General features: G+C 42.4%; 4 protein-coding genes across 4 annotated transcripts; 2 read left to right on the forward strand and 2 right to left on the reverse strand.

The window, feature by feature from the left end:
* Positions 1-3,470: 3,470 nt before the first annotated feature.
* LOC109480288 lies at positions 3,471-4,475 on the reverse strand. The gene has a single exon (XM_019782468.1). It carries the CDS (start codon positions 4,473-4,475, stop codon positions 3,471-3,473), a length of 1,005 nt encoding a protein of 334 aa, XP_019638027.1.
* Positions 4,476-9,925: 5,450 nt separating this feature from the next.
* LOC109480294 (glycine, alanine and asparagine-rich protein-like) lies at positions 9,926-10,468 on the forward strand. Its single transcript, XM_019782481.1, has one exon. It carries the CDS (start codon positions 9,926-9,928, stop codon positions 10,466-10,468), a length of 543 nt encoding a protein of 180 aa, XP_019638040.1.
* Positions 10,469-11,802: 1,334 nt separating this feature from the next.
* Positions 11,803-12,201, forward strand: LOC109480303 (putative transmembrane protein INAFM2). The gene has a single exon (XM_019782493.1). It carries the CDS (start codon positions 11,803-11,805, stop codon positions 12,199-12,201), a length of 399 nt encoding a protein of 132 aa, XP_019638052.1.
* A 5,052-nt stretch (positions 12,202-17,253) lies between these two features.
* On the reverse strand, positions 17,254-19,362 carry LOC109480312 (E3 ubiquitin-protein ligase TRIM56-like). The gene is made up of 3 exons (XM_019782503.1): positions 17,799-19,362; positions 17,434-17,615; positions 17,254-17,259 (listed from the first exon to the last, which is right to left on the reverse strand). Exons 1-3 carry the CDS (start codon positions 19,360-19,362, stop codon positions 17,254-17,256), a joined length of 1,752 nt encoding a protein of 583 aa, XP_019638062.1.
* Positions 19,363-20,099: the final 737 nt, after the last annotated feature.

Genomic DNA, 20,099 nt, shown 5'->3' on the forward strand with positions numbered 1-20,099 from the left:
GGACGGACGGACAGATAAACGCAACTGAAAATATAACCTCCATGACACATTTCATGGAGGTAACAATGTTAAATCGGGCCATTACATTTTGAAAGTTGAAATTTTTGGGTCATTGTTACCGATGGTGCACATTTATTATAGTCGAGAAGTTTGATATTAATGGACTGTACATTTTGTGCGATTCTATGTTAGGCCACACCAAGTAAATTTTATGGATGACGTCCTTTGGAGACCCTAAATCTATAATGCGAGAGGGCGAAAAAAAAACAAGAAGGGCCCTAAAAAACAAGATGCCTAGATTAGAAATATACTAAGAGACGACAAATGTTAGGACACAAATTGAATGAGGTGACACAGTGTAACAAGCAAGAAGTCTTTTATTCATCATCAAAACAGCAATAAATCAGGTGGAACAGCAGTTATCGTCCTGTCCTGTTTCTTTCATCACATTTTTGCAGGCCTGCAGAAACAAAGCATGTGCTCTTTACCCATTTCGCGTTACGGGGTTCACGTCAATCTAACGATTTGCGGCACTGTCGTGACTCTTTGGTCATAGTTACAGGAAGCGGAATTTCTTGTTTTTTTTTTCTAGGAACATTCCAAAATCAATGCGCGCGCGGACGTCATCCATTAAATTTACTTGGTGTGGCCTTATCGTTAGCAAGCCCTTGACTTGCGGGATAATTATACTAATTTATAAGCATGTCGGCGTGGCAGATATTTGAAATACACGCATTAGACAAGGCCTGAATAGCAACGAACTATATCTAATAGGTCTGTTACAAAGGCTTAAATCACCTGTCTTAAATTCATAGAAATTGGACAAAGCATCTTAGCTCGTTTTGAAAGGCCATTGTGCCAATATCATGACTAAGTCAAAGTCGTGGGGTCGTCTGGCGTAATGACAGCGTTTGGCTCTGAGCCAAGAGGTCCCTAGTTCTAATCCTGCCATGGCATCGATCTTGTGCCCTTGGGAAAGGCATTTTACACGAATTTCCTCACTTAACTCGGGTGAAAATGAGTATGTTTGTTGTCCGTGCGTTTGTCTGCGTTGATGGCGGCATAAAAATAAGTTGAAAAAATTGAGTGTGCCGTCACCATGTCGTGTAATAAATGTTGGAATATAAAAAGTCAAGGTCAACTAGGTCCCAGAAGGCTTTGCGGGATGACCTTCAGCGTCTAGGCTTAGTTAGGATTTTATAGTACCTCAGAAGAAACTTTGATCTAAGGCCAGCCATGTTGATTTGATTATATGGATGACATCCTCTGGGAACCCCAAAACTGATGCGAGCGTGCGAATAAAAAAAAAGTTTGACAGAAAAGTTTCCTTTATTATGAAATCTACGTGGTTATAAAGGTTGAACAAATGACTAAACACACATAGTATGGTTTGGCAAATGATAATAGACTCTTAATCTTCATTTCTTCACATTTTATTCCTTTCCTGACTTCATTTCGACATTCTATGACACTAGTATTGTTTTCCAGTCCTTTTTTTGCAACATACGACATATATTCGCTCATTTTGTACGATTTACAGTATGGTCGAAAACTTTTTTTTTTTTGAAACGGGCGAAAATTCATGCGCGCGTGGATGTCATCCATATAATCAAATCAACATGGCCTTACATGCGGGAAAAGTTTGGAATCAAATACTGAAATAGGTCGAGGGAATCACTTTTCACTGCAATTTGAACAAAGCTCCTGTTCTAAATACACTATAGCATGGCAGCCATCATTGGATATTAGCTAGACAATTTTACAACGACCTTATTTTCTAGGACAACCTTAGATTACCGGACAAAACCCCCTATTGCACGCTCTACTCCAATAATGTAGACATTAAACGTATATGTAATCTCTCGGTTTAGAAAGCAATCTATTTTGGCGACGCCACAGGAGCGGAGACACTCTTTACGGTATCACTATCGCTTTGAAGATATATCTAAGGCCACACCAAGTAAATTTTATGGATGACGTCCTTTGGAGACCCTAAATCTAATGCGAAAGGGCGAAAAAAAACAAGAAGGGCCCTAAAAACAAGATGCCTAGATTAGAAATATACTAAGAGATGACAAATGTTAGGACACAAATTGAATGAGGTGACACAGTGTAACAAGCAAGACGTCTTTTATTCATCGTCAAAACAGCAATAAATCAGGTGGAACAGCAGTTATCGTCCTGTCCTGTTTCTTTCATCACATTTTTGCAGGCCTGCAGAAACAAAGCATAAAATTGCGGCACTGTCGTCACTCTTTGGCCATAGTTACAGGAAGCGGAATTTCTTGTGTTTTTTTTTCTAGGAACAGGCCAAAATCAATGCGCGCGCGGACGTCATCCATAAAATTTACTTGGTGTGGCCTAAACCTGAGAACCAATAACTGGTCAAGGTTAGTTTCTGTCTTTTTCCGCACACTCAATTTCCGATCAAGGCTAGGGGATAATCCGGTATTCTTTGTAATCCCTGATCCCCATTGATCTGTGTTTATGTTTTGTTCAGTTTCGTCTACTCCAAACGCAAAAGATCAATGACCTGAACCAGACAGTCTATCACCATGGTAACTTAGTGTTGGGTTACACCATGTTGCAGTTTTATAGTAGGAGGGATTTAGACTCCTGTCACCATATATATGAATGTGTTTGAGTAAGAATTAACAGAGCAGACCATATGCGAAGGTAAACATTATGCATTTGCTTTGCAAATATTACCTTTTTTTTTGTTTCCGCACACTCAATCTCCGACCAAGGCTAGGGGTTAATCTGGTATTTCTTGTATGATCCCCTTTGATCTGTGATTACAGATTAAAAGATCTAGATAGGAAGGTTAACTGTTTCCTGAGTATATGAAAGGATAGACGTGATTGATGTAGACATCAGCCAAGATAGTTCCACTATGAACAGTTTTATTTCTCGTTCATCATAAGTTCTGATACAGAATATATCTTCTTTATTTATGGTAACATCTGGGTGTTACATTCACATGATTTTTTTTTCAGAAAATTGAACTATTCTGAAATACTAGCATCATATTATCATTACATTTCGACTGCACTTCTACTATTGGCTGTATACTAACATAATTGTACATTAGTGTATGGCAACAATATCATTTTGAACGTGTCGCGTAATTTTAGTGATTGGGAACAGTGGTTAAAAATTGCAGAACGCGTATGGCGTCAGCCGTCTCTCATAAGCTATGAACGTAGTAAGTTTCGATTATGTAGCTAGTCACAAGTATGCAAATTTTAGTTTTCAAGATCTGGACGTCATGAGTTCCGTATGTCACAAGTATGCCGCAAATTTTTCCATATGTCACAAGTATGCAAATTTTAGTTTTCAGGATCCGGAACTAACACAGAGGCCGTTTGGAAGTCATGAGTTCCGTATGTGGCCGGAATAGAATGTTCGTCGCCCGTCTGTGGCGTAGCGGTACATCTAGAGGCATGTAACGAGTCACAAGTATGCAAATTTTAGTTTTCAGGATCTGGAACTAACACAGAGGCCGTTTGGAAGTCGCGAGTTCCGTATGTGGCCGGAATAGAATGTCCGTCGCCTGTCTGTGGCGTTGCGGTAGATCTAGAGGCGACGCCTTCGTACAGTCGGCTATTATCTTCGCTCTTAGTGACAGTAGAGTATTTTGCCCCTACAGCTGACGCATAGAAGGTGGTAGAATCACCATCTTCATCTGGAATATTGCAGTACTGGTGCTGAAGAGATGGTGGCCTTGGTGTACTGTTAGTTGTATTGTCTGAGACTGTTTGAAGTGGGGAGTGGGGGCATGGAATGGTGTCAGCATCTGGGATTTCCCAATAGTGGGCCTCGTCACGTTCGTCTTTTGTCGGCTGGCGAGTGGGGTTCACGAGAGCGTCCGGAATTTCCCGAGGGGTGTCCGAAGTTGGGACGAAGTCAACCAGGGCGTCCGGAATTTCCCAATAATGCGGGGCGTCCAGTTTTCCCGGGGCAGGTTGGTAGGTGGAGTCTACGAGAGCGTCCGGAATTTCCCAATAGTGCGGGGCATCGAATGAGGCACCTCTTCTGTTTTTATTTGCAACGTTAGGCGCCGAATACTGACGTTGAAGATGCGTACATCTATGTAGCCTATTAAAAATCAGCATGTCCTGAAGCGCTACAATTGGCAAAGACGATGCTCTTTTTGCTTTTATACTTTTCATCGCTACAGTCACTGCCGGTTGAATTTGTTTGCCTGTATCATTGCCTTGCCTTGCCTGTCTGTCATTATTTCGCACGACAAAATGTTTTCTGTAAATATACACTAAGATAAGCCCTATGCAAAACAGTCCCACTATGGCCAATGCTAAAATTAATCCCATGGTGATATGTTGCTTTTCTGAACGGTCTTCAGGAACGACTGTTCTGTGAATTTTTGTTGCTTGCGTGGTATTTGTCACAGTGGTATTGTATGTGACTGTATTGTTCCCTGTAGTATTATTGTGAACTTGGTTTTCCAAGCACATTTTGTCAGAGATAATTTGTGCAGGACTAACTTCAAATGAAGTAAAGGAAGCTTTTTCTGAGGTAAGCGAAATACAGGTCACATTTCTGATTTCTGGACCGTCATTGAGTCGCTGTCTCATACATGTACCTTCCAGAATCTTTGAATCGTTTCCCGTTTCTGTTGACTTCTCATCGAATATAAGCGCCGTGTATCCCTTTGCGTTATTTTTGTCTGTTTCGATATCTATGGTAACAAGCCGAATATTGAGGCTATCCCTCAGAGGCATCTCAACTCCTTTTTGGCGCTTCCAAGCAAGTACACACTGCTGCCTGTCAGATATGCCTGTTTTACCCAAAACAACAACGAATGGTGCCACAGCCGTGGCTGACTTTGGTAGAGTTTCCGATCTGAGTAAGGTATAACAAGGGGAAGCGAGGAGAATATCGTCTTTGGATGTTTCCCTCTCTTCCCACTCTATCTCGTATTTCTTTTCGTGACTTTGAGTAAAACAAATTCTGCGGTTCTGTAGAACAACGGATACCTCATGCCTGCGAGGTCTAGTGTGAACAACGAGGCTCCACAGTTTTGTGACAGGGGTGTCGACGCTCTGGGTATTTGAGAGTTTTATGATCAATGGGGACATGGGTACAGGCACTTGCCGGTCGAAACCGTTAAATAGTTCAGCGTTCAGACAAGCATGTACCAATCTGTTCCTACTCAAGTCCACTAGGCGAAGCAGAGGCTGGTTGAAAGATTGAAAAGTACTACAACAGATTGTTTCAATACGATTTAACCCAAGAATAAGTTCCTTTAGCATACCAAGACCCAGGAAACTAGAATGGTCTATAGACATTAGATGGTTACTCCAAAGTACCAACTCCCAAAGACCAGTGAGGTCTCGGAAACAACCTGGTTCTAGGTGTGAAATTTTGTTGTGCGCGAGAGATAAGATACGAAGATGCCTCAAACTATCATTTAAACCTGTAAAGTAGCTGGTTTTAACTTCAGTCAGGTTGTTGAATTCCAAGTGTAGCTCCTGTAAGTAGGGAAGGTTTGCTAAGGTGTTCTGCTCCAAGTCCGTGATTTTGGTATCGACCAGGGCGAGGAAGGCCAGTTGTGTGGGCTCGGGGATGGGTAGCTTTGCCGCCGAGAGAACGCCGAACGGGACCCCCCTGACGCCGACCCACTTCGGGTGCCCGAAGCATGAAGCGTCGGGGAGAGGTGCTGGTTCTTCCGAACCATAATCGCACGTGAGACAGGGATGGTTGACGTTTCTAGCCTTAAACCAACTCCCGCTGAACTGTAGCCGACCGTCGGAACAGCTTGCCCAGCTACATTTTGGGGAACAAGACTCGGTCGTGGCGGCGAATTGTACCACACTTAACAACAGCCATACCTGCACAGCACAAAACTGTGGGAAAATGGATAAACATATGTTTTTTTTTTATATTCCGAAACATGCAATCACAAGACGTGGTGACGGCACACTCAAGTTTTTTCAACTTATATTAATGCCGCCACCAACACAGGGACAGTACAATACAAGTACTCATTTACACCTGAGCGAAGTGAGGAAAGTCGTGTAAAGTGCCTTTCCCAAGGGCACAAGGTCGGTGACATGTCAGGACTCGAACTCGGGGCCTCTGGTTCCGAGTCGAGAACGCTGCCGCTACGCCACACGACCCCACCTACGCCACACGACCCCGATAAACATATGTTGAAATGGGGTCCACTGTATGGTAAATTGTTAGACTAATGTTTTGTTTGCAAAATGTCTCTGGGTATTTACTTTTCTTGTATGTGAACAGGTCCTCTGTTTTCTTTGCTTTTGAAATAATGATAAATATTATATAAAAAAACAGCCATACCTTGAGAGCGCTAAAGCGACGATCCATGGTGCTTTGTAGATATTTTCGGTGCGTATCTAGAGAGATTGTAGCCTACGCAATTTTCTACAGTTCGTCACAGATCGTTGTGGCAAAATCGTCAGGCAGATGCGTGCTTCAGGGTTGAAGAAATGAAGCGTTCTCTCAAAAAAGCCTCTTTTTAAAAGACGGAGGAGTTGAATAAGTCATGTTTTATATAAGCTATTTTTTTTCTATTTACGTCAACGTTCTAAGTAGGTCAGACTGAAATTGGAGAAGAAATTAGCGTCCTCCGGAAAATGGATTCAACAAGCGGAATTATTAAGAAACATTTAGGCCACTGACCCCGACTTAATTTTATGGATAGTATCCACGCGCGCATTGATTTGCGCCTGTTCTTTCTAAAAAAAAAGATTTGTTGAGAGGGGTGAAGGACGCCATATCAGGGCCCATCGATCACCCTTCATTGAACCGCGACGGGGGCCGACATCGTCTACCATATACCATATACCCAGTGTTGACGTCACACTTCAAAGAAGCCACGTGACGAGCTTCACTGGGTCAGTCTACTGAAGAAGACCAGAGTGACTGGTTGAAAGCTCTAGGTGAGAGAACTTTTTTTGTGTTGGACCAAAAGTTTTAACTATAAACAAAAAAAAAAAGATCACGTCCTCCGAGGCTCTGGCCTGGCTCTAGGCCTGGGTAGTCCATCCTAGTTAGTGACAATACGGAGCCGGTGGTAAGATGGCACCCAGGCTACCGAAGCTCCACGACTCAAGATCTTAGTACATACATACAGTACCGATTCATAAATTCCGCAAAAAGATTGTTATAGTGTGTACGATTGTAAGACTGCAAATACCTAAATTTGTATGTAAACAAACATCAGAATTCAGCCATGTATGTCAAGGCTGCGAGATATGTTGTTGATATGTTGATACAAATAAACTAATAGATAAATAAAAAAGCCAGTATGTGCCGGCTTGTCGTATACGTCGCTATGTACTGCCGCAAATTCACAATACCAGCTTTGTATTCCTGTGGTTTTAAGTAGAATCTTTATTTTGGGTCGGATTTTTTTTATTCGCCCGCGCGCACTAGTTTGGGGGGTCTTAAGAGAATGCTATCCATAAAATTAAGTCGGCGTGGCCTTAATCAAACGTACCTCGTCTCTATGCACGTGGTCTGCCATTTTTAGACCAAACGGGTGGAAACAGTTGCAAAACTCGAAACACTGCCTCACGATTTCCGATATAGGGCCACAGCAAGTAAATTTTATGGATGACATCCTCCACAGACTCCAAATCTAATGCCAGCGGGCGAAAAAAAACAAGGCGGGCCGAAAAAAAACAAGATTTCTACATTTCCCAATTTTGACATCATAAACCTTGTAAAACAAGAAATGATACCTATATTGTGCTAAGTTTACTGCCAATTGTCACAACATTCAATTGTCACTGAAAAAACCTTTTCATTCATTGTACAAATGGTTTTTATTCCGTAGGAACATCACATATACACAGCCAGCATCACATATAAAAGGGATGAAATCAGAGCCTTGCTTGTCTTATATGCTCTCTTCATATCTATCTGCCATCCACGTTTCGGCATGGCAACAGACAACTTTGCCCATTTTCGGCATGTTGACCACTGTCAGAGGGAAACAAAATTTCTTTTTTTTTTTCAAAAATCAGGCGAAAATTAATGCGCGCGCTGATGTCACCCATAAAACGTACTTGCTGTGGCCTATTCTGTCTAAAATTGGGATTTTCTGGGATCAACTACAAGTGTTGTGTTCCCTTTAATCTGTAGCAGGCATTTGCAGAAAATCCAATATCAGATTTTCAATCGCTGTGGAGAAATTGCGATGTCTTACCGACTTACGGAGGCTTCCGCACAAGATTAAGATATCTTATAGAACTTCCTTTGCTTGACCCCCGGGCGCTTTTCTGTGGCAAACACGTGTCCGAAAACCTTGACGCTAGGCTTCACCGAGTCGGTATGACTGCCACTTCTTTAAGCTAGAATGAGGGGGAGGGGGGCACCAGCTTCCAGTGTGACTGCTCATTATCTTTTTTTTTTTATTCACATGGATTCTTGAGCATTGGATAGCCTAGGAAGCACTTGTTGTGCTTATGTAAATCCGCTGCTCATAAAACATAATACAAAAGTAAACATAAAGATATGACATAAAGTATAACATATATAAAATGAAAATGGCTGGCGCACCAATACCTATAACATAACATTAATGAGATTGGTCAAATCTTCCAGAGTGGTGGATATAGTTAAACACAATATCAAAGATACGGCAGTTAGTAGGGTATGGGAGGGAGGGGCTGCCTGTAAGAAGTAAAGTACATAATGCGGCGTCGTTTGCGTTGAGTAGGTCGGAAGGGAGTATGTTTTCAAGATGAAGGCAAGATATGGATAACAACATTTTGGTCCTTTCAGCATTATAAAATTTGCAGTGTAATAAATAGTGGTCTGGTGTCTCATTTGGATACCCACATTTGCACTCAGGACTACTGATACAGTGATGCCTGTTATCTATTGCACTGCCCTATAACTGTTATACGCCTACTAGAGCTCAGTCCTTTTTGGTAAGCTTTCAAGCATTCTTGGACACACTATTACTTCAAACACACTTTATGACAATGCTAAACAACTGTTAGTTCTTCGCGGCAGTTTGCGTATGGTATTAACTGTAAAATTTTGTTGGCCGCACAAAACTACATAATAGAAACAAAACGCGTTTAGCTGTATGTGTCCTGCTATGCTTTCTTTTTCTTCTGGGATGGGAGGTTTAACTCATGCGAGGTCTTTTATGTATCCATACTTTTTCAAACGTCTTGCAAAATATTTTTTTACAATTGTAAAAGTGGCTGCGAGAATATATGTTGTACCTCAGCCACATTACCAAACCAATGACCCATCGGGTAGTGTTCCACGTTTGGTTGGAACCTTGAGAAACTCCCAGACGTTTCCCATATATTCAGACTTATAAAAATTTGATTGCATGCAAACTAGGAGATAACTGTCCTGACACTTTGTAACAAATCCGCAAGGGGGCGGTCATGGAATGGGTTCCCAATATGGTATAATCACTATTATAAATTGTTGATATTCCATTTTTCTGTTATAGATAAAGAGACTGCATCACGTTCAAAGTGTGTGCCACCAAAACAACTTCCATTCCTCTATTTCTACCATATTTTATAATAGTGGTCTCTATAAAATTGTCTTGAATACGTAATTTTCGTATTTTCGAAACCGCGTGTCACGTAGCAGACTTGTCCCAATGCAAAATAATGGGATACTGTCACAGTGTATTTTTAACGCTATCCATTGTGTACTGTTCATGCTCAGGAATTCGAGTAATCCATCCTCTTATTCAAATTATGAATAAAACATTATTTCACATTGTCAGTGACTAATACATTAATCCAACCGTTGCTACGAATGACGCCATATAGAAAACTCTCCGTCAACATTTCTGGAACACATTTGCTTCTTCGTCAGAACGCAAGCTGGTGTGAAGACTTTAGCTCGGTTGAAAAGACACCCCAGACGATTGGCGTATCATACTGCAAATTTCTAGACGATGGAGGCGGTAGCTACCGAACCTGTTACTTCTATCCCAACCATAACCGACGACGAATCTCGTCAACCTGCGAAGCCGTCGACACAAGAGAGCCTTGACTTTAAACTGTCGTCCGAGAAGCCGAGAAGCAAAGTTGAGCGGGCCTGTCTTGTGTCAGGGTACCTGTTGGTGATCTCTCTTGGCGCGGTAGTTCTGGTGGTCTACTACGGCTTCTTTTGGGGAGGAGATGCCGGGCTGTTCCCGCCAAGCGGCGGCGGCGTGAACGCTACTTCTGCGGGGTCTAGCGGTGGAGGGGGCGGTGGTCTTGGGGGCGACGGCGGAGGGGGCAACGGTGGAGGGAGCGACGGTGGAGGTGGGGACGGTGCACGTGGAGGGAGCGACGGTGGAGGGGGCGACGGTGGAGGGAGCGACGGGGGAGAGAGTGACGGTGGTGGCGGGGACGGTGGTGATGGAGGCGGGGAAGGAGGGACGGCAACAGCCGCCTCAACCAGTACAGCCCCTGCAAGCACAGCGGAGCAAGTAACAGTCGCCCAACTTCCTTAGAGTCGTGCAATCGTCTTACAATCGTCGTAGGACCACGAACTGAGGGCATTTTTTTAGTTTGTCGTGCACGTGTCGCACGACATTTATCTGTCTTGTTATGGAGAAGGACTTGTTAGATCCCTGTCGGCGGTTAGTTGTACCACAGTCTGCTTGGAAATCTTACGACATCCCAATCGTACCACGAACTTTTTACGAATGTGGTCGCGACTTGAGTCCTAGCTGTACATGTAACTGTATCTGTAATGCCGGTATAACCGCCCTTCGGCGTAACACACCAGCTTCTGTATCTGTATAGCCGGTATAACCGCCCTTCGGCGTAACACACCAGCTTCTGTATCTGTATAGCCGGTATAACCGCCCTTCGGCGTAACACACCAGCGTCACAGGCACGCGGCGCGGCGGCAGCTGGCTACATCACACCGATCGACTTGTTACACCTAACCCTTGAACATCTGACTCTAGACATTGTTAAAAGCTATCTAATGACAATGCCCCTACTGTACTTGGTGACAGCGAGTTCTACTCTGCGATAGTTCTAGGAAAGAATGAGTTTTTGAACACCTCAATCCTTGGTTGATAACTGAAGGCATGGCTATTTCTTGTTCTCTTCTGAGCTGGTATTAGGTACTTACTGTAGTAGTAACACGTTCAAAATGTGTGCAGAAGTTTCATTCAACTATTCAACTATTTCATCGTTGTCAACAAAATTTTGCTTTTAGACATGGTCTTTTGCGACCTTGTTTGATACATATAATTTTATTAGGTTGTAATTTGCATTATATTATATAGATAATGTAGTGGTCTGTTACATGTATGCTATATATGTTCGTATGGTCTGCTCTGTCAATGGTAAAATTGCTGTAGATTTTCGAAGCTATTTATTTTATTCAATGCAGGAATGCCAGAGGCAAAATAACAGACATGATGCTTCATATTTTTTATGTGTTTAACCATATGTAAACGCGACTAGTCACACCTTTGCGATTATAAAAAAATCTACATTGTCGATGTGTAATAGACCAGATAGAATGGTCCATAGACTAGAGGATGACGTCATGTATAACCAGACAAGTCTCTTGAGAAAATTGGGCGTGGTTTGAAAAGTCATTACACTGTAATAATATCGTACATCACTCAGTTTGTGTCAGACCCTCTTTCTTAACAAACGGTCGCTCCCCTATCTCCATAACCCATCAAGTAACAGAAACGGACAGCCCCCTGTCATCAAGGTTATTTTAATAGAAAACTGTCGACACCTATAGAAGGTGTTGAATTTTTGGCGAGAAAAAGAACTCTGTTAGAAACCTGCGCGACTTACCGAAGAGTTTTAGACGATGGAGGAACTTGGTGGTGCCCCGCCTGTTGCGTCTGTTCCGCCCGGCACAGCCGGTGTCGTCGAGCCGCCCAAACTCGTCGACGCCCCGGCACCCGAGCATCCGCACCCCGAACCTTCGTTCGAGAAGCCTCCTAACAAAGTAGGACGGGCTTGTCTCGTGGCCGGCTACCTGTTCACCATCTCCCTGGCCGCCATCGTGCTGGCGATCTACTACAGCTTCTTCTGGTTCGGAGACGCCGCGCTGTTCCCGTCGACTGGCGGCGGGGCGAGGAACGTGACTACCGCGGCGCCCGGCGGTGGAGGCGGCGGCGACGGAGGGAATGGAGGCGGCGGTGACGACGGGAATGGAGGAGGAGGGATGGCGACTACCGCCTCGGCAGAAGATTTAATGAAATGAACTTAGCCTAAAGGTACATAATTCCATACATAAAGTAAGTTACTAAAGCTTATGGATAGATTTTGAAAACTGTCAGACGTTTCAAGTAGCATCCACTACTACTTTCGTCAGTTTCGTGCTACTTGACACATGTACAGTTTTCAAAATATATCAATTGCTTGAGTATCAGTTCATTTTCGGGGAAGAACATGGCATGTATTTCTAGCCTTCTCCTTATTCTATAGACTGTGTCTGTGATACTTTTGAATTGACCTAAAGACTTTATTTTTAGGCACATTTATTCTAGCTTAGCCTAAAGGTACACAATTCCGAAGTGACTGTATATAATTCATTCCCTTTGTTTTAAATGTTATTCTTTTTTTTTAAACACTGAACATGTGAAGAAAATTACGGAGGACTAGATATGCCTTATAATAGATAAAAGAGTCTTTAGGTCAATTCAAAAGTATCACAGACAGTCTATAGAATAAGGAGAAGGCTAGAAATACATTACTATTCCTCTCCCACAATCAACTGATACTCAAGCAATTGGATAGATTGGGAAAACTGTGAAACGTTTCAAGTAGCATCCACTACTTTACGTCAGTCACGAAAAATAGTGGATGCTACTAGAAACGTCTGACAGTTTTCAAAATCTATCCAATTGCTTGAGTAACTTCTGCAAGTTCTTGTGAACATAATAACATGTATGTCTAACATTCATCGACGCATTCACGCATGTCATGCTCTGTTGCTTTACCGGTGTTTTATATTATATGTTTGAAGATAACTAAACTCTCATATAGTGAGTCATGTATTGGAAATATTTCATCATACATACATATTAAACTACTGCTCATGCTTATAGCGTATTTTGTCCCAACTTGTATTTTTCTTAAATGTGATGTACTATATATCATTTGGAATTGTATACGTCCATTTCAATGGATAGAGGCACAACAGTTTGTAAAAGTCACGCCCAATTGCACCCTATAAATTATTCATACATCTACACTATTGGCAATATACTAATGATGTACCACTGTTGCACTATTGCCTCCAAACTGTTTTTATATCATTTCGATGGTCATTGGTTGCCAGAGTTTTTTTACTATGACAATATTTAGCTTTTTTTCCGATTTTAGAAATATGGAAAGTACACACACCTTCAACCTTGGATACAATTGCTACAACGCACTATATATAAGACAATCTATGGGCACGTCTTTTAATGATAGTAAATCTATTGGCCCTCCCTGTCAAGGACGTATAGTAAGAAAACGGTTGGTCTCATACACACTGGCATAGTTGTAAAGGGATAAACCATTGATAGGCTTGGGGGGGGGGGGGGTAGCCACAGAGGAGGTTTCTGTTTTCTCCATAGTTGTCTCTTACAAAATATACTTGTGCTAGGGCCGTGTTTCGATGAAGAACGTACCAAATATTTATGTTTACCGAAGGAAAACATATTGTTTTTGCTCTGTTTCTTCCTCTTCTTCTTCTCCAAACAGTGACCGATGACCTGACCAATGACATGATTTGTTGACGTCTGTCACCATGGTGACTGGTGTTGGGTTACATAATGTTGCAATTTCACAGTCTGCTCTACTCCTGTCACCATATGCTAGTAGTAGTAGTACATGTATGTGAACGTGTTTGAGTAAGAATTAACAAAGCAGCTAGACCGTATCCAAAGGTAAACATTATGCATTTGCTTTGCAAATGTTACTACTAGTTCCTTTTTTTTTCAGAGACGGAAGCCGCATCAAAGCAGAAGCGCTGCCTTTCGACGACAGCCATAACTGCAGCTTGAAGGTGTCATCAAGAGTGTAATATATTTCTTCACAGAAAACAGCGAATCGGAGACATGGAATTAAAAAAAATGAACTCTCACCTATACAGTGTACAGGACACACTACTACTTATATTGGTTATATCTACATGTATTATAATACTAATAATGATGAATAATAATAATAATAATAATAATAAAACTCAGCAGTCGTGACAGTGTTCACACGTCTCTATCCCTTAAATCAGATGCTACATGAAATTTGTCAATAAAATAGTAAATAATAGCGTTTTTAGGTGCCGTTCTTTTATACACAACACCACAACACTTTGATATACAACAACTTGCTTTTCTCAGTGTAAGAATAGCTGCATATATACACCCCGCCGCTAGGTGGCCCTGCAGCAGGTAGAAATGCAGTTCGACTGTTTGTACTCTCCTCTCACCCTCATCATGGTTCATGAGTACATTTTCTGATACATATTTACGGATTTGTAAAGGAAGCGTAAAGATATAAAATATGTTTACGTCGTCTTTAAGCACACTGAAAGACGGAATTTGCCTCTCAGCAGCCTTTACGAAGTCGTAAAGTCTACTGATAGAAATATTTTCTCACCTTTAAGACTTCTTTACATATTGCGGAAAGTTTGCTTAAATGTCTGTTTTCGTGCTGTGATATACTAGTACCCTACGCGTGCGTACGCTGCCCTGCCTGCCTTTAACCTTGTGCCCTCCCAGTCTAATATCCATTTTGTTCTTCTAATATGATAATAGAATAATTAGATGCAGAAAAAACCCTGCCAACACTAATAGAATTAACCGATGGTGACAAGGCTATTTCACAAGAACATATCTAGATGCTCCAGCCCGCCGTATTACATTTGTACAAAGGTTTACATGATGGAGAGGTTCAATAGGCGCCAGTCTAAGCTCAAGCCTAGGCCTGTTACGTCGAATGTTCCATATAGAGCCGCCCGGGCCATGCTTATAGTAGGATACGTGTTCTCAATCTCTCTGGTGGCTATCGTACTGGTCATCTACTACAGTTTCTTCTGGGTGCAGCAGCCACTGTCGCTTCCACATGCGAAATGTCACCAGTAACAGGAAGAAGAATTTTGGACACTGAACAAGACTATTTCTTGAGAGGGGTGAAGGAAGCCATATACATCAGGGCCCATCACCCTTCATTGAACCGCGACGGGGGCCGACATCGTCTACCAGATACCTTTGACCCAGTGTTGACGTCACACTTCAAAGAAGCCACGTTTTACTGGGTCAGTCTACTGAGGAAGACCAGAGTGACTGGTCGAAAGCTGTAGGTGAGAGATTTCTTTGTGTTGGATCAAAAGTTTTAACTAAAAACAAGAAAAGAAGAAGTTGGTGTGAGTTGAGGAACCATTGGGCCTACAGTGAAAACAAGGACGTTGTTGTGGAAAAAAGAAATTGGCTTCATGTATTTTACTGGAGGTATGTTACTTATTCCTTTTCTGTACTATAATGTCACTTCTGGTAATTTTAATGCTTACTATGTCATACTTTGCAAAATGGCTATGATATCAATAATATCAGTAATTCTCGCTCAGTAGTGTCTTTACGTATCACTATGAACAGTGTGTGCATGTTCAAAAATATCAGGGATACTGATACGGATTAGATATGCCCGTATACATCTACTTGTATGTGTATAGATACGCAATAGTGTGTAAAATGACGCCAAGCACTTTCATCCTATCTATTATTCATACAAAGCAATATACCTAATGCAATTGCATTTCTATAACATACCGGCTTCAAGCTGTTTATTGGTGATAGTATTTGACTCATTCCTCGATTGGAATCGGTTCCTGAGCATAGGGCAATCGAATTTGTTTCGATCTTATTATCAACAGAGCGCACTTGTCCTTAAAGACATCCAATGCAATTTCAGGGCAGCAAAACTGGAAATATTCTGAATAAGGCAATCTTTGTGATATTGACACATACTGCTTCACATTGGCACATTTGAGTCAGCTTTTCATACTTTGGGCTTTTAAAACTGCAGAAACAAGTCCCAAGATTAGTCATTTATTTTCTAAGTGGTACCCTGAAAATCAGCCCAGGGCCTTTTCAGTGACCATTTTCCGTCAGAATGTTGGTAATGTTTGCTCCATGACGGTCAATATACATTGGGATAGTGTGGTTTCAACTCAGTATGTAGATAAATGACTAGAATTTTGACTTTGAAAAATCGGGTTTCCAAGCCCTAAAAACTGCACTGGAAGTGTTTGGCGCTTTTGTTGTGTGCGCTCTATGGCTCGCACGTTGTCCCGTTGGTGGGGCATTGACCTTTTCACGGATCCCATTGCATGCTGGGAAACGCTTGCCATTATGGGTAGCTCAGTCACAAACAACATCAAAACCATAAGGAAGAAAATGTATTAGCTCAGTTTGTAATTTAGAATAATAATAAAAAAGTAATTAACAAATTTGTATTTTTGTAAGTTACAAATTTGTACGTTTTAGGTAGTTTTCTCTCACAAGATACCATAGTGTCAGGACCTTGCCTTGTTCGTTGAATGACACTGGGTTTCCTTACTTCATTTAGGGTCCTGCCTAGCAAATGGATGAGCAAGAAGCGCCACTATGCGACGACAAGAACACCTGCAAGTGAAGGTTTTAGACGGAGACTACTGCTTACAAAGAAGAGATAAACAAGAATGGCAATGAAAACATACATTGCCATGGCGACGGTGGTTGCTGTTAGGGTTATTGTTTGCATGGCAATGCCATCACTTCATGATTATGAGGAAGCCTTGGTACCCTCCCCTCCCCTGAGTGTATAGTGAACGAGCCCCGCGGTCACAGAAACTGGGGCATCCGGGGCAGACAGGTTTTCACAAGGGTTTCCAGGAATGTGGGGACGTCAACAAACAGAGCTGGGAGACATTCCTGTGGACATTCCATTCCTGTGGACATAATTCCTGTACAATTCCTAGAATTCTTGCAAACCGCACATAATACTGTACCATTAGGCTCCTCCCTGAGACGTCGCCAAAAATAAACTCTATAGTGCAGAGGCATACTACTGCAATCTTTACATATTCATACGCGTACCAGTTAAGTGTATTGAAAGCTGGACTTTATTGATATATATAGGACCATGGCAATCATTGATAATGAATCATCAAATATTTCTTGACTATTTAATCATATATCTCTACATAAGTTTTTACTATTTTTCTAAAGTATAATATAATAATTGTACTATACAATATCGTCAACCATAAATGTGCATGCATGCATTATAACTGTGAAACAAATTCAATGGTTCTGGGACACTATTAAAGTAAGTCAATAGGTTTTTAATAAGTTTATAAGTTTTTAGTTAGTTGAATATTCAATTAACTTAAAGATAGGTATAACAACAGGTATCTAGCTAAAGTCATCAAAATACGACTTTACAATATTTTATAAATATTTACTGGCATGCCCCCGACTAGACTAGAAACAATCAGGCTCCGCCCATCACGTGATAGAGCCACTCCCATTGGTGCAAACAGGCCGTCATGCTTGGTGATCACGTGCTTGATGAATGCTCCATCTCGACCGAACTTCGACACCCGATCGTTCCGACAATCAGCTACAATGATGTTGTCATCTTCATCTAAACAAACACCGGTTGGGCAAAACAACTGACCGTCATCTTTCCCATACCCTGCTACGGTACTTATGAAATTCCCCGTCATATCAAAAATATTGATATTATTACTACAAGGATCGCTTATTATGATTTGGTTTCTACTGTTACTAGCGATGTACAGCCTCCAAGCGGAGCGTACGGTCTTACGAGTTAGCAACTTTTTCAGCTCTTCGCTGCCTACAAAACTACACTCAATGTCACCGTTAGGGAGTAATACGTACACTTGTGCTCCCATGGATACTATGATATGCCCTGGCTTGTTAGCTGCTATCCCCTGTGTGTTACACCGTTGGTCTGCGTCTTCTACATTGATGGCATCTTTCTCTATTCCACTACTGGTAAAGATATGGATGCTGCTACCATCGCCAGTAAGGTACACATTGTCGTGTGAGTACGCCACGTCTTTGGGTTCAAATTTCAAGTCAACGGTTTTTATAACGTCCAAGTTGTCTCCGTTGATGATTTTCAGCACTTTTTGCCCAGCTACGATAATGTCCCCGGGGGTGGTGACAACTAGACTGAATGACCTTGGCCTGCCGCTCTTCCATTGAGTGGTCAGCCCTCCCAGTGACGTCACAGTTTCCTCACGATTTTCCTTCAGAATGTTGTCTTCCGTGGTGTCGTCTGCCTTTCCAACTTGACCAAAAAGTGACTCGATGTCGTTTTTGACGTCTTTCTTCTCCGTGGCGAAAGTAAGGCATTTGGACATCTTTGACTGCGTGTCACTGTTCCCCGACTCAACGCTTTTCATCTTCAAACTGTGGAGTCGATCTGCAAGACAACCGCCAAGGGACAAAATCTCCGTTGAGCTTCCATGCGCGAGAAGTGTTTGAGAGAAGTCGATGTGGTTCTTGTACGAATCTAGAAGCTCTTCTTGCCTCCCTGACGTACTCTCTACCTGCGTCTTGAGATTTTCTTCCAGTTCTTTAAGACACTGTTCTTCAGATTCGCGTACAAGCTGGATAAGATACTTGGAACGATCCTGAATTTGCTGTCGACTTGTGTCGTACTGTTCCGACGCCTTCTTCGCAGTTTCTTCAGTCATCTCAAGTTTTCTTCGCTGGTTTTCCAAGCAGAACTGTGCCTCTTCTATCCCTCTCTCAATCCGCTTCAATTCTGTCTCCCTGGCTTCTGTTATCTCGACGAAATCGTGCAATTTGTGGGTCTTGACAACGCAGTGTGGGCAAAGCACCTCACGGCAAGTGTTACAGTACAAGACGCTTACTTGGTCATGCTCTCTACACTTTGGAACCTCGTCCGAGCTCTGGGCGGCAACCATCTTGGGTTTTTCTGACGGGCTGTCTGCTATCCAAAGTTCATGTCGTTGCGAAGCGTCTTCCTTCCTATGAACTTCCTCACAGTCTACACAGAGATACTTCATGCACTGAAAGCAATAAAAAGCGGCGTCCTTTCCGTTTGACTCACAGTCGGTACAACTAGCTCTCACTACTTTGGCGTTGGGGTCCTTCTGTGGATGCAGTTTTGCCGCGAGGGTGTTGTCTCGTAAGCCCTGGACGCCATCTTGTGTGAGAGGGGTGTCCTGGCCACAAGTCGGGCACGTCAACGACCCACCGCTTGCCGGTAAGTTCTCCAGACAGCCCCGGCAAAATGTGTGAAGACACGGCAACACCTTGGGGTGGTCAAAAACCTTGGAGCAGAGTTTACAGAGGTGATTTTGGCTCGAAAACGCAAGGGCAGGTCGAGACGCCATGGTAGATTTTCCTTCTGACTAGAAGTCGTGTGGCACCACGGAATGCTCAACGGTAAATGTAGGCGTGACAACACCTCATTATCTGACGGTGTTGCATATTTTATGAAGCGGACAAGCCCATCTAATACCCCCAATGCATTGTTCGGTGATTGCAATTTTGTTGATGGAATATTGCAATTTAGTGTGAATGCCCAGTGATGCGAAACGTACCTGTTCCTTACAATATGTCAAGAATATTCTCCAACCTTCTAAAACGTAAGGATGTTAAGCCTATAGCTGGTATTTCTATATTTTTGTGTCACCAAGAAAAAAAGCTACAAAACACAGGTCAAAACTCTTGTTGATATGTAATATGATGAAAGAATCAACACACAATGACGTTTGACAATAAAAAATTATATTATAAGTTTAGGAATAAAGGACGATAGTGTTTATGTGTGTGGATAGTGTTGAGCACAAAGGACAGGCATGTTTGTGTGTGGATGGCGTTCAGCACCAAGGACAGGTATGTTTGTGTGTGGATGGCGCTCAGGACCAAGGACAGGTATGTTAGTGTGTGGATTGCGTCCAGAACCAAGGACAGGTATGTTTGCTTGTGTGTGGATGGTATTCAGCACCAGGGACAGGTATGTTTGTGTGTGTGTGGATGGCGTTCAGCACTAAGGACAGGCATGTTTGCCTGTGTGTGGATGGCGTTCAGCACCAAGGACAGGTATTCTTGCCTGTGTGTGGATGGC

This window comes from Branchiostoma belcheri, unplaced genomic scaffold, assembly GCF_001625305.1.
Source record: "Branchiostoma belcheri isolate BF01 breed outbred unplaced genomic scaffold, Haploidv18h27 scaffold108, whole genome shotgun sequence".
Classification (NCBI taxonomy): Eukaryota; Metazoa; Chordata; class Leptocardii; order Amphioxiformes; family Branchiostomatidae; genus Branchiostoma; species Branchiostoma belcheri.